Here is a 14802-nt window from a genome sequence, read left to right on the forward strand (position 1 = left end):
CCACGTTGACTCACAGAAAACACCTGGAGTAATGACTGACCACGTACCGAGTACTGTGGCCCAGCCACGTTGACTCACAGAAAACACCTGGAGTAATGACTGACCACGTACTGAGTACTGTGGCCCAGCCACGTTGACTCACAGAAAACACCTGGAGTAATGACTGACCACGTACCGAGTACTGTGGCCCAGCCACGTTGACTCACAGAAAACACCTGGAGTAATGACTGACCACGTACCGAGTACTGTGGCCCAGCCACGTTGACTCACAGAAAACACCTGGAGTAATGACTGACCACGTACCGAGTACTGTGGCCCAGCCACGTTGACTCACAGAAAACACCTGGAGTAATGACTGACCACGTACTGAGTACTGTGGCCCAGCCACGTTGACTCACAGAAAACACCTGGAGTAATGACTGACCACGTACCGAGTACTGTGGCCCAGCCACGTTGACTCACAGAAAACACCTGGAGTAATGACTGACCACGTACCGAGTACTGTGGCCCAGCCACGTTGACACTGGCACAGATGCTGTGCTGGCCTGTAATTTTGGTAGCGATGGCGGAGCGTTTGTGTGAATCACCGAAATGCTGCACAGGACTGCATTCCTTCCTCGTTGGGGTTTGGGAGCCAGCCCCTCCCTCGCTGTGCAGAAAGCCTGACCCCGTACACAGTGTGCATCACTAAGACTTCTGCCTGGACGTCCCAAGAAGTAGGTGATGGATTGATGGAGGAGAAACGCCATGCTAGCAAGATTCCAGCCGTTTCCCCACACGGCGCGCTTCCAGGGTCTGTGAAGAGGCCTGAGGTTCGCGGTCGTTGGGATTGAGCATTGTTCGTAGCTGCAGGGCACAGACTTGGTGCTGCGCGGTGCTGACCTTCTGCTCTGCACCGAGCTGCACGCTGCAGAGTCTGGGGGCATCAGGGGGCTCCTTGCTGTGCGCATCTCTCAGTCCGGCTCTCATTCTCCTCTCCCCGTCAAATGAGGGGCCGTCGGTTTCAAATACTCTCCGTCCAGCTCTGCCTTGCTGTGCGCCCCTCTTTCCCATTCCCCGAGTTTGTGTGCCCTTGGAGGAGGCGCTCCCGGCCTGCAGTCAGCCTCTGCAGGAACTCCCGTGACTCCTTGGGAGGCGCTGGCAAGGACGTTCTTCCTGGGCCTTGGAGGTCAGCGGAGAGCCCTCGGCTCACGTTTCCCTCCTGAGGACCTGACCCCGCCACTCTGTTGTCTAGTGGCCCCAGCATCACTGTCACATTCCCACTTTTCCCTACACGTGATGTGGTCCCTTCGCCCGGGTGCCCACAAGATGCTCTGTTCCCTGAAGTCCCTTTGTTTTACTAGAATGTTAGTGTCTGTGGTTGGGGGTCCACTTTCCCAGGGAGGCCTGTGCACATGTCCGTCTTCTATTTCGGGGAATTTTTCTTGAGTTGTGTTGGTGTTCTTCTGTTTTACGGAAGCTGGAGTTCGTGTCTGTCCCTGTCTTTCCGTGACTGTTTTGCCCTCGCCGTCCCCTTGTCCTCTCTCCCAGGTGTGCCCCACGGTGTCTATTGGCCGGGTTCCTCCAGTTTAGTCCTCATTTCTGGGTGCTTCTGTCTCTCCTTCCCTGTCCTGACCCCTCTTGTGTGCCTGACAGTGGGCAGATTGTCTTTGGACGTGCTTCCCTCCTGGTGCCGTTGTGAGGCCTCTCTGTGTGAGGAGGGCTGGGGCTCCCCTGACGGCTGTCCTCCCTGCCGAGCTCTGAGCCCCTCTGTACCCGTGAGGCCAGTGTGGGGTGTCTCCGTCATCCCTTCTGAGGCCCACCTCCTTTGTCTCCTGCGGCGCCATCCTGTTGGGAGCTGGGTTTGCTGGGTGCCTCCTGAGCCTTGCGGGGGGCGGGGGGCAGACCCGTGATTTCTGCTGTCCTCACAGCCCTGCACGAAGCCTCAGGACCCCTTCTTCAGCCCGATGTGAGACGGTTTCCTCCTGGGCCCTGTCCCCTCTGCTAACCTGGCCTCATCGGGCAGCCATGGTTTGCTGGACCCTGTTTGTCTCACAGAACCACTGGGTTTACCAGACTCGACTGTTTGACGTACATACCTCTGTAGCTTAAATATTACAGCCAACAATAAATTGTTTTTCTTTTCAAGTTTGTGTGTACGCCACTCGCTAATTACTTGCCCTCACGGTGCAGCAGCTGAGAGCTTTCTGATCACCAGAGGTTCTCGCGGAAGCGTGGGCAGGGCATGGCCCTGGCCCTGGCCCTCAGCTTGTATTCATGCCCAGCCGGTCCCTTGTGTGCAGACTCCTGGGTGGAACCAGGATTCCTTCCCTGATCCCAAGACCCACATGTACTGCTTGTAAACATCGTGTGTAGATTTTTCAGTTGTTAATGATCCGGGAAGAATGTGGTTTGGTGTTGCTGCAATAATTTTTACATTACATTAAGTATTTGTCACAAATGCAAGTGTGTAAGATTCTGTGTTTTCTAGAGATAACCGAAGGTACAACGGGGATGCCAGCCGGCCTGGACTACTGGCTGGGGGAATGGGGGAAGCAGCTCAATGTCTTGTTTCTTCTCACTGATTAAGGTGGTGGGGGCTTGTGGCGTGGACCCTGGAGTGGGTGAGATGGAACGTTTGCACATTTCCGTTGGACGAGGAACGGGTTCATGTGCATGTGTACATATTTCACGCGCTCAGCCCTTCTCTTTCTATGATTAACTGGGATCGTTGTGAATTGACTCATGAGCGGGAACGCGAATGCTGAGAACGCTGTGCTCGTGCTCACTATGAGGGCTGAGGTTGCCACCCGCAGTGGTGCTCTTCCCGTCCACAGTGCGTGCATGGGGAGCCCTGTGGCCAGCACGCCGTGTGCACACACGGTGACCCCGAGGGCTCGCCTGGAGGCACCTGGACCGGGAGTGTGGCCCCATTAGCTGGCGTGGGCCTGGGATAACCCGTAGGAGAGCATGCTGGCTAGCGGTAGCGTTGGATCGAGGGGTGCGTACTTCTGAGATGATCCCTTACGTGTGTATATGTGTGAATGCAGAAAACATCGGAGCAGTGTGGGGCCGAGCAAACCTGTTTCCCAGCCCCGGCGGAACATCGTAGGCTGCAGGATTCAGCATGGGTGGAAGGAGGGGAGTGGCCCTGTCACCCAGTGGAAAGGAACCGTTCTGGACCAGGTGCCTGTAAATCCTTCTTTGTATCTTATAAAATACGATGGATTTGACTGTGTTTATGGACTAGAACTTAATAAAGATGAAAGAGTTTCTGCGCTCGAAGTCCTCCCTGATAGAGTTGGTAAGTTCTCTTTATTATTTGTGCATTGTATGCTTTAAAAATGATTATTGAAATGGATGCTTTTTTATTATTCTTTTGCATTATTGGTATTTTTATTTTTACTGGAGTGCAAGCACTCCAGATACGTAATTAAGTCACTAAAACCACAGTTCAAGGAACTGTGAGGGATATAAAGATGTATGAAGTTATTGCTGAAGAAATTGACAGTCTGATAATGTCTAACATGGTTATTTCCCACATTTTGCTCACTGTTCATGTGGACTCTGATGGGTAAGAATATTTTCTTATTAGCTCAAATATGCTGTGTAGTTATTTCATCCGATTATATAGTAGTTTATGCCTTTATTTTAGAATCCTTATGTGAAGTATATCTCACAGTGTGTGTTATTACATAAGTGATCATTGCCCTTTCAGCCATAATTCAGGCCGCCAGAACCTGTGGGCTTGAATACGCATTCTTGTTGTTTGCACAGTGACTGGGGAAGTGAGCAGCCCTTTCTTTTGTGAAGTGTCATATAAATGTGCTTCACCTTCATAACCTAGTTCTTTAAGGTGTAAGGTGTCAGTTAATAATAATGACTGATTGTATCTTTAAGAATAAAGTAAAATGTTATTGTTACGGTCAGCAGGATGCATGCACGTTAACCTTACTTTCTTCAGCGTGTTCACTTGGAAATGTTTTCTGACAGCGTTGCTGCTCGTGCACGAGCGCTGGTTTATGCTTTTGGGATGGTCTTTAGAAGAAGCCTCCGAGTTAACAGACCCAGTCCCGGCAGAGGTGGACTTGGGAGGGGTAGAAGCGTGGGGTCGGGTTGTCAGGTGAGGGAGCTCTTCAGTCCCTCTGTCCCCTTTGTTTTTGCCACTGTGCTCTTGGGACCCACGCGCTTCCCCAGCATGTTAACTTTGTCAGAGCAGCATGTATTTTGTTGGTGTTTCCTTATCCTGTGTAAATGCTGCTCAGTTCTCACTGAAGTCTTGCTTTCCATCTTCTTTATCCATTATGAAAGGTAACTCATTGCGCAGCGTTGCATTTCTGGCTTCTGTCACATCTTACTATTCTCTGGGCCACTGGACCCTCTCTCTTCCTCCTGAGGCATATCATCAGTTTCCTCTTGATCTTGACGTTCGCCCATTTCCAACGTAAGAAATGCACATTGAAGAGTCTTACCTGCAGGTCTTAAAAAATGTCCAAACCTTCATCTCCATTGTTTGTAGGAAGTAATTATCATATATTCTTCTGATCCAGAAGTTTAGTCTGCATCTCTTCTGGGGCGAGACTGTCAGCCCACGTGAGGTTTACTGCATTTTGCTGTGTGTCCTGTGCCCGTTTTCCTGAGTTCTTCTGCCTTTGTAAGGACAGAAAAAACCCTTTTATCTTGGTAAAAACGTGGTTTGACCAAACCAGAATACCCCCAAATCTTTAAGTATCTCTGGTGATGGACTTCAGAGTTGCCTAATGTTTTGCTTTGTAGTTCCCAGCAGGAGATAGGGGTTGCTTTTGTAAACAGCAGAGCATTTTAAAAAGGAAATCCAAAGGCTTCTCTACAAACCAGCAGCAGATCCTGTGCTGACTATGGTTTGCCCTGCGATCCCGCAGTCTGGAAGTTCTGTGGCCTTCACGTACACTCCACGTGGGAAGGCGGCAGCGTTGCATAACTCAGCAAACAGTCATCTTCTGTGTGGGACCAGACTGTGTGTTGGTAAAGGAGCCATTTGAAGACTGACAGATTGTTTTATTTTGGTGAAAAAAAAACACGTGACCTGAAATTTACTGCCTTGACCATTTTTAAGTGTCCGTAATTCAGCTAGTTTAAGTGCATTCACACTGCTGTGGAGCACATCTCCAGATCTCTTCATCTTGTCAGTCTACAGCTCTGTCCCCATTAAACAGCAGCCCTCCTCCCCGGCCCCCGCCTCCACGCTTCTACTCTGTTTCCATGAAGTCGGTCACGTTCCACACCTCTGAAGCGGGACTGTAGAGTACGTGTCTTCCTGTGATGGGCTGCTTCCTCAGCACAGTGTGCTCAGGGCTCGCCGAGTCTAGCTGGTGGCAGCATCTTCTTCCCTCTCAAGGCCGCGTGACCCTGCGTGGCACGTGTGCACCCCTCCATCCGTGGACGGACGACTGGGCCGCTCCCACCGTTGGGCTGCCGTGGGTGGTGCTGCCGTGAACGTGGCGGTCAGATACTTCTCCGGGCCCCTGCTTTCCTTTCCCTGGAGGAGAGTCCCAGAAGTGGAATCCCGTGTTGGATTTTCTGAGGAGACTCGTGCTGTCTTCCACAGTGTGGGTAGCATTTTGCGTTTCCAGCCGCAGTGCACAGGGCTCCAGTTTCTCTACCACGCTCACCAGCCCTTGTCCTTCACTGTGGGTTTGGGTTTGCATTTCCCTGACGATTAGTCATGTCAGGTATCTTCTCACATGCTTTTCGGCCACTTGTCTGTCATCTTTGCAGGAATGCCTGTTCGGGGCCTTTGCCCAGGTTGTAGTCGGGTTAATTAATTTTTGTTGCTGCTGAGTTGTAGGAGTTCTGTACATGTTTTGGAGAGAGTGAGTTTTCACGTGACAGTGTGACAGGTTTGCTGGTAAGGATTTCCGATTCTGCACCGCAATTCACTGCTGAAGAGCTGTTACGTCACACGGGAGCTCTGCAGTTTCCCGAAAACACTAACGGAAAACTCCCTTTTCAGCAGCAGGTCTTTGTGAAGCTGGATTTTGTACATCACCCCAAAGAGCATGTCACAGGTTGAATGCAGAAGCAGACAGGAGAGTCTGGATGTCTGTCTATAAAGCTGGGCATCAGAAATGTAAAACCACACCACATTGCCGACTGAGTTTTTATTAGAAAGTATAGTTATTTTTCATTAGAAATACATTTTGTGGATTTGTCATTTATAATTTCTAACATACTGGATTCTGATAGTTATTCATATAGAGAAGGGCACTTTTAGATCTTCAGGAATTTTTGAGCATTTTACAGGAGTCCAGAGATCGAAAAGTTTGAGAACTTTTGAAACTAGTAGGCTTTGCTTTAGTGTGCAGTGGGGAGTTTTATGTAATTTTGGAGAATTACTGCATATGTAAGTAGAGAGAACCACCATATGTGTTTACAGTGTCCTTCTGATAAAATTGGGTAGCAGTATCTTTAGCAAGAAATTACAATCTGTGTTCCTTTGAATTTTATTTTAACAGAAATAGAAGCACTTGCGAATGAGTAAAATAGAAGTGCTGATTGTTTTTAAAGACATTTGTCTAAAACGTGGGGACCAGAAAAAGCTTAAAATCATTAGGATCTTCCGTAATTTTCCCAGTATTAATAAAAGGAAGGCTGTGATTTTCCGCCTGCCTCTTAACACAGAACAGGACTGAGGAATAGTTTGTACGGCAGGTGTTGATGCCCTGTGATCTCCGTGTTGGGAAGCAGACGGGCAGGGCCCTGCTTTTGTCAACGGTGTCTGCACGTGGTGGCTGGTGTCATTAAGGAAGACAGTGGGAGGAGGCGACTGGTGGCTGGTGATCCCGCAGATGGGGGAGCCTGGTGGGGAGAAGGGAGAGGCCCGTGGGGGCAGGGACAGGCCAGGAGGGGAGGCTTGCAGGCCCAGGGAAGCAGTTTGTTCTTCACATGACCAAGCGGAAGCACTGGGGCATTTCGTGTCAAAGCGCAGGCTGGTGTGACCGTCATGAGGCACGGTCTGGTCGCTGTGGGAAACAATGTGGACGTGAGAGTAACCTCTCAGGCCTGGCATGGGTGGCATTGCTTAGTTTTCATCCCTGGCATGTGGTTACGTAGGTGTTAATAGAGAGAAGGTGAGTGAGCGTGCGTGGGAGCGCTCCTGTTTTGGAATTCTGCAAGAAGGCGGTCATTACCGCAACTACAAAGTAACTGTTAATACCAAAACACACTGTGTACCTCCGACAGACCATTGAAGTTCCAGTTTAGACACAATACCAAGGGCAGAGGAGTTTAGGAAGACTCACAGAAGAATAGCAGGTTCTCTCAGGAGCTGACTTGGGACGTGACGGTGCCCGTGGGATCCCGTGGTCTGGGCCCCGCAGGGGTGCTTGTGTGGTGCACGGACAGCCCTTCAGGCTGCCCCCTTGCATGAGCTCAGTCTTCACGGTACGTACCCGGTAAAACCCCGTGTGAACCGTTGTTTGCTTCTTGTCCCCAGCGACCTCTCGAATCAGCGATGCACACCTGGCCGACACGATGATCGGCAAGGCGGTAGAGCACATGTTTGAGACGGAGGACGGCTCCAAGGATGAGTGGAGGGGGATGGTCCTAGCACGTGCCCCCATCATGAACACGTGGTTCTACATCACCTACGAGAAGGACCCTGTCTTGTACATGTACCAGCTCTTAGATGATTATAAAGAAGGCGACCTTCGCATTATGCCCGATTCTAGTAAGTGTGTATTGACAGCCTTTATTTCTGTTAATTCCAGAGGAACTTGAATTTTAGAACGAGATGTTTGATGAACTGTTTTGTAGATGTATCTTGTTTTGATTACTAGGGTCAAGTGATTATTCTTTGAGTCCTGCACCAAGCATAAGTTGTGAGACTTTGCACCTTTTGCCGAGTAGATGTGCTGTTCTGGGCTGTGGACTTGGCATGGGTGGAGTATGGCGGGCCCCTCTCGTGTGGCTTCCTTCACTCAGCTCACCATTTTCAAGGCTCCTTGTGTTGTGACATGAGTTAGTGCTTTATCTCTTCTCATGCCAGATACAGCGGCACCGTGTGCACATGTGTTCATCTGTCCACGGATGGGTGTGTGGGTTGTCCACCCCTTGCTGATTATGAAGGATGCCGTGGTAAACCCTTGTGCACAGGTTTCTGAGTGGATGTTTTCAGTTCTCTTGGGTGCATACCGAGGAGTGGGATTGATGGGTCTGTGTCACTGTTGAATTGTTTGGGGGACCCCTGCACCCTTCTCCACGTGCATTGACCGTGTGTGAGGGTTCTGACACAAACACGTGTTAACTGACGTTTTCACTCTAGCCGTCCTTGTGGTTGCGAAATGCTACCTCATCGTGGGCTTGGTTTGCATTTCCCTGATCACTAAAGACGTCAGGCATCCTTTTGTGTGTTATTGGCCATTTCTGTGTCTTTTTTTTTTTTTTTTTAAGGTTTTATTTATCTGTTAGCACAGAGGGAGAGGGAGAAGCAGGCTCCCCACTGAGCAGGGAGCCTGATGTGGGACTCGATCCCAGGACCCTGAGATATGACCTGAGCTGAAGGCAGACGCCTCACCAACTGAGCCACCCAGGCGCCCCGGTTCTGTGTCTTCTTCGGAGAGAAGTCTGTCAGAGTCTGGGTCTCTCTGCGGGTCTCCTGACCCATGTAGGATTTGCAGACACTTTCTCTTACTCTGTGGGTTTCTGTTCACTTTATTGGTGGTGCTCTTTGAAGCACAGAAGTTTTTCATTGTGATGAAGTCCAATTTGTTTTTTCTTTTGTAACTCGTGCTTTCATTTCGGTGTTGTGTCCAAGGCCGTAAACGATGTACCTCTTCGTTTTCTTCTGCGAGTCTTAATAGGTGTTGCTGTTACATTTTGATCTTTGATAACGTGTTGAGTTAATTTTTATGATGTGGTGGAAGGGTCCCCCTTCATTCTTGTGCACACTGAGCACCATGTTGTGGAAAGACCGTTCTTTCCTTGCTGGGTGGTTTTGGCGCCCGTGGTGAAAGGGAGCTGGCCGCAGATGGACGGCTGTGCTCCTGTCTGTGGGGCACGTGCCATACTCGGTCACGCGGCTCTGAAGTAAGCGTTGACGTTGGGAGGTGCTGAGTCCTACTTTGTTCTGTCTCAGAATTGTTTTGACTCTTTTGGGTCCATGGCAATTTCATGAATTTTGAAATCAGTTTGTCAGTCCCTGCAAAGAAGTCAGCTGGGATTCAGATGGGGATTGTGCTGAATCTCTGATCATCGTGACACCGTGAAGCCTTCTGACCCAGGAGCGTGGGTACTTTTCCACTTATTGAGAGTTAAGGATTTCTATCAACAGTGTCTTGTAGTTTTCAGAGTATTAGTTTTATACTTCTTTTGTTAGGTTATTCCTAAATATTTTGCTCTTTTTGATGCTGTTATGAATGGAATTATTTTCTTACTTCCATTTTTGGGTAAGCCTGTTTTTTTTTAAACTATTCCATAGGCTTCCCTCCAGCACTGGGATCCCTGGGCCTGGACGGGGTGACGGGCAGACGCTTGATACGCGAGCGGGGTGTCAGCACATGTCGGGGTCTTCCGTCAACAAGGCAGGCAGTGAACCTGCTTTCACAGTGCTCATCCGGCCCTGACTCTCCACCTTCTTTCTTTGTCTTAGGCTTTGTGTATTTTCCTCATATATCTGTAAAGGGAAGTATTTATACAGGCAGGAGTTTAATGATGAGGAGAGTGTTCCTTAAAAGCATTTCTCCAGTCTGTATGAAGTTGATTTTTGACTTTTCTGTAGAGAAAGCTCCGCAGTGAGAGCTGTTGGCCTTGCTTGGGAAAGCATAGGGGCGTTGGGACCGCCCGCGGCGTCTCCCGGGCTCCTCACCCACCCGCTAAGTGGTTTAGCGAGTGTGGACGTGCAGCGGCCACGGGAGATGCTGCCCTGGTGCTGGGAGCTCGCAGGGGCCTCCGTGTGAGGCCCTTGCATCTTGGCTCAGTAGTGAAATGCCTGGCCGTCGCGTCTTTGGAATGCTCTGTAAACGGGCAGCGCCCCGAAAGCATGGTGGGCTGACGCCGCTGCCGAGGAAAGAGCAGTTTTGAAGAGAGAACTTGAGCTTCGGGTTCGACGTCGCTTCCCTGCTCAGGAGAACTGAGGACCAGGAGACTCGGGCATGTGGCCGGCGGCGTGCGTGACGTCAGCTCCGGCGGTCAGAGAGGCGGGGTTAGGGTTGTGTCCACCGTGAGGGACAGACACATGCTCGGGGCCACAGCAGGCTGTGTGTGAGGCTTGGGGTGCTCTGCGAGCGGCCTGGGGTAAAGCAGGACCCACCGCCCCCGGGGCATCTGGAAGCCCTCTGCTGCTCCTTGCAAAAGAGCTCGCCCCACGCACGACCTGCAGGGGTTTCTTGAGAGGGTGGTAGCCACTCAGCCCATCCCCCTGCCCATCGGGTCTGCTGCTGGCAGGGGGACGGTGTGCTCTGGTTCCTGTGCTCCGAGAACACCTCGTAGCCTCTGCCGGCTCAGGGCAGCGCTCTCCGGTGCGCAGGCTTTGCTGGGGACCGTCTGACGGGCGTGGGTGCCTCTGCCATCCCGGAGGTCCCGTCGTGATTAGTCTGGGAAGGGGTTCCCTCGGCACCTGTCTTCAGAGCACAGGAAGTCTTACTCGTCAGCTGGGATAGGAAGACCATGTGTGCTGCAGTGACCGTGGGGAGAAGGAAGGTTTCAGGAGTCACAGGGAAAAGACCAGGCGTGTGTTGAAGAGAATGGCATGTTCTCAGTGTCCCAAGAGGTATTGTCTGTTTTGAAGGCCTGTTTCAAAGTCACTCCAGCTTACTTTGGAGAAGTTCTGTGCATCTAGACTTTTCCGTGGCCTTTCCTTGTTTCATCCTCTCAGACGGTCTCAGTTGTAATTAAACACAAGCCATGGGGATTTCTGGTTATGATTTTCAAAATCCTTGACATGCCTACATCCTGGGGTGGGGGGCGGCACACTGTTTTTGTAAATAAAGTTTTATTGGCACACAGCCACACCTTTCATTTCTGCACTCTCTCTCGGCTGTTCTCACGGGACTGGCAGGGCCGAGCAGTTGGTGCAGAGACCATATGTCCTCGAGCCTCTGGCCCTTGAAGGAAAAGTGGCCTGACTCTTGCTCTAGATAATTTGGATGAATCCAGATGCTAACGTTTTAAAAAATTATTATTAAAATAGACATGTGAGTTGGTACATACGTAAAAATTGACTTTAAATTCTTTCTTCTCCCCTCTTTAATGCAGATGATTCTCCTCCAGCAGAAAGGGAACCAGGAGAAGTTGTGGACAGCCTGGTAGGCAAACAGGTGGAATATGCCAAAGAGGACGGCTCTAAAAGGACTGGCATGGTCATTCATCAAGTGGAGGCCAAACCGTCTGTCTATTTCATCAAGTTTGATGACGATTTCCATATTTATGTCTACGATTTGGTGAAAACATCCTAGATGTCATCATGAACTTGGCCAAATTTGTGGAACTATTAAATGTATAATTTGTAGACATAAAGACTTGATTGCTTTCCAGTTTAATGAAAGCTTAAATGTCCCTGCGAACCCACAATCTCTGCCAGCAGAACTGGTTTTGTTCTGAATAGTACAGATTTATGTGAACACAAAGCATTTTGTGTAAGGAACTCCTTCCTCTTACGAGAAGTCTCTGTGTCTGGAGGGGAGTTAGGGCAAGTTTGGTCAAGTTAAGCTAGCGTCGCGGTCGTGTAGACTGGCCTGGATCGCCCCCAGCTCCCCGGCACCGTAGTTCTCCCCGTCTGCTGCCACACTGCGAGCTTAGTCTGGTACTGTTGGTACCGCCTTCTTTGTTGAGACGTATGCACCTCGCTCTCCCTGTCCACATCTGTGTGTGTCCATAAGCACCACACACACACACACGCACACACGCGCACATGCACGCACACACACACACTTCCTTGGCAGTCCGTTCTCTGTGGATTGGGGCGGGGGTTCAATAATACTCTCCAGTTAACAGGAGTGCTTGTCCTGAGTCAGTCCGATTTCGTATATTACTGCTGTTTATTTAAAAGTAAATGTGGGCACAGGAGACACACAGGGACGTGCGGCGTGTTTTGGAAGTCAGAAGTTCAGACACCTTTTTAGTCTGGAGGCATTAAACCATGAGTCCAAATAGGAATCATTTGTGAACAGTTGCTGGACCCACATTAGAATTTAACAAAACAGTTAGGAATCTGGGTAAAAAGCTGCCTTTAATTTCTAAGCTTTGTAAATTTTTGTTTACATTTTTTATCCTAAGTACTTTTTTTGTTTTAAAGCAAAGCCCAGGTACTTGGTCCACACGGTGTGATGCCGGTGTGTTTTGGACGGCACAACTGGTCCGTTAATTTGTGCCTCGGCAGTCTGGATTCTGGTGCGTGGGTTTAGAGGCGGCAGTGCATCAGTGGTTTGTGTGGATGGGGTAAGTTCCTGGCAGGACCTAGTGCTCTGATATTAGAAACACAAGCTTGGGAGTGCCATTGCTGCCTTCTGACAAGTTCTCTGGGACACTTTTATTTTTATTACTGTTCTTACTGATACATGGTTGTGGTCAGAAGGCTTTTCCCCGCAGAGAATATCTAGACACGTAACAGCCTGCATCCCCTGACGCCTTCTGTGGTGCTGGGCGCGCTCGGCTCCCCGTGTGCTGCTGACGTGGACTCTTCCGTCATCGCGCTAGCTTCTGGGTGTGACTGTGGCCCTTGGCCACGCAGCCCTTTCGTGGCTTGCTCCTGCGAGGTTGTTTTGACCGAAATAGAACCATAGACGTGGTTGGGGTGGTGGCGACACGGCCATCTGTCACTTTGTTTTGGATGAGCCCTGATGGTTTGGGAGCCAGGAGAGAGGCAGGACGGGGATCCAGTCTCTTGAGATGGGAAAGCTTGCCTCAGTGTCGGGCAGAAGGCTGAATGTGCACGTCGTCAGCCAACTACCAGCAGTCCGTGTGGCCTCTGTCGTGGCTGTGCTCAGTATTGGAGATTCTGTCGTTGGTGACCTCACTGCGCGTGGTCCGAGTGGTGCCCCGCTTCGCCTTCCGGAAGGCTGTGCATTGTCATGCTGTTGGGTGGTGACCTCGCGCTCGAGAAGTGCAGCGCCTCACCTCGGGCGGCAGGGGGAGCTTGTCCGGCTCTGCGCTCCCCCCGCGGTGAGTGCTGGTCTCACGCTGCTCCTGCTCGAACAGGCGTCGTGCCGCACGTCTGTCTGGCTCTGGTCAGGGTCCCTGCATGCCCGTCTCCAGGCTGAGCCCGGCTCCCCGAGCGCAGGCGGATGCGTGTGCCCCGAGAGTGGGGGCGTCTGGAGCGTGCACGGTGCGAACGTGGCGCAGTGGCTTCGGACTGAAAACCAGTGCTCTTTGGAAGTGTCCTGAGGGTTGGGCAGTGGAAACCTTTGCAGCCTCACTGAATGACTTGCGTTGTGGTTTTCCTGCGAGTTCCTTTAGCACCTTCAACACCACATGGTCTGCCACTCTCCAGATGAATGTGACACGTCACAATCACCATTATTTTCATCATTGTTCCATTTGTTGCCTTTAGGGTGGAAGGAAGGGGAAGGGGCTTTTTGTTGTTTTCCTTTTTTCCCCTGTTCTCTTTTCTTTTGGTGGCTTAACCCACACTTGCGCGGTGACTGATTCCACTCCCTCGCCCGGTACTTCAGGCTTCGTTCTAGGCTCACGTTTCAGATCTGCATGCATTGCTTGCCTTTTCCTGGTATCAGAATGTTGGTTCCTTGTTCGAGGAGCCCAACATGAGTTTCCAAAATTACCGTGGGACTTGTGAGTGCACAAGCCCTGAACCTGTATAAAATGTCCCGCCTTCCTCACTGACCTGCTATCGTGTTCCCGTGTCGTGTGCGCGTGACGTCCGGCTGCCACGTGAAGCTTCCGAGGAGAACCTTAAACGCAGACCATCCTTTTTTGCATGCTCTATTCTAAGTAGGATGTTCAATGTAACTAACTGAACTTGCATGTGAAAGATATTTAGGTTTTTTGTTTTCTCTCTTTGTTTTTATTTGTTTTCAGTTCTCTGTATATTGCTTCCTGTGCCGTTGTAGTGGTCGTAGGATGAAAATGCGCTGGTGGCACCACGCAGTGCCGGCAGAGGGTGGTTCCCCAGCTCTGTCTGTCGTGCAGCATTTGAAGGGACTGTGCATGCTCGAAGCGCTCGCAGTCACCTCTAAGCCAGAGTTCATTCCTATTCCTCTTTTACGTGCCAAACCCCGAAGTGCATTGGGCTCGAATCTCTGAGCGCTCTGGACCCATTAGAAGACTGTTCTGATTGTCACAAATTGTAGTGCCTGAAAACATGCGTAAGCTGATTGTCTTAAAAAAAAGAAAGAAAGAAAGAAAGTTCTCCAAAGACAAAACAGGAACAATTATTATAACAAATAATTATGGTCGAAATGTCTGTGGTTCCTTGGAAATGCTGCGCTTTTTGTATTTCCACCATTAGTGCGGTGTGAGCGGATGTGTATAGTTCAGAGGTCTTCGTGTTCGCATCTTACAATTAGGTAAATGACCTCATCTTTCAGGCTTGAATTCATTTTTAATTTTAATTTTATTTTATACAATGTGTAGACCGTTCCCTGTTCTCTGCATTTAGAAGTATAAACAATATAAATCTGTTAATTCTGTAAGTAATTTTTATAATTATGATGTAACTCTATCCTATCCTTAAAACATTTAAAATAAACCCTTTATGTGCAACTTCTGACTGTAAATTTTGTGCTCATGAGCAAAATGTGTTGTGTTAAACCTGCTTCTGGAAGTTTTTTAAAGTTTTAAGATTTTAAGTAACCTTTTCCCCTCTCCACCACATGTAAACCATCCAAAGCA

General features: G+C 49.9%; 1 protein-coding gene across 3 annotated transcripts in view; it reads left to right on the forward strand.

The window, feature by feature from the left end:
- SPIN1 (spindlin 1) overlaps nucleotides 1-14673 on the forward strand; it is an 81583-nt gene extending 66910 nt beyond the window's left edge. For all 3 annotated transcript variants that reach the window (XM_078061384.1, XM_078061386.1, XM_078061385.1), the window contains 3 exons: nucleotides 3030-3283; nucleotides 7454-7687; nucleotides 11212-14673. In XM_078061384.1, coding sequence (XP_077917510.1) covers nucleotides 3030-3283; nucleotides 7454-7687; nucleotides 11212-11411 — 688 coding nt within the window. In that variant the 3' untranslated portion in view covers nucleotides 11412-14673. The remainder of the gene's footprint in view (nucleotides 1-3029; nucleotides 3284-7453; nucleotides 7688-11211) is intronic.
- Nucleotides 14674-14802: the final 129 nt, after the last annotated feature.

This window comes from Halichoerus grypus, chromosome 14 (assembly GCF_964656455.1).
Source record: "Halichoerus grypus chromosome 14, mHalGry1.hap1.1, whole genome shotgun sequence".
Taxonomy (NCBI): domain Eukaryota; kingdom Metazoa; phylum Chordata; class Mammalia; order Carnivora; family Phocidae; genus Halichoerus; species Halichoerus grypus.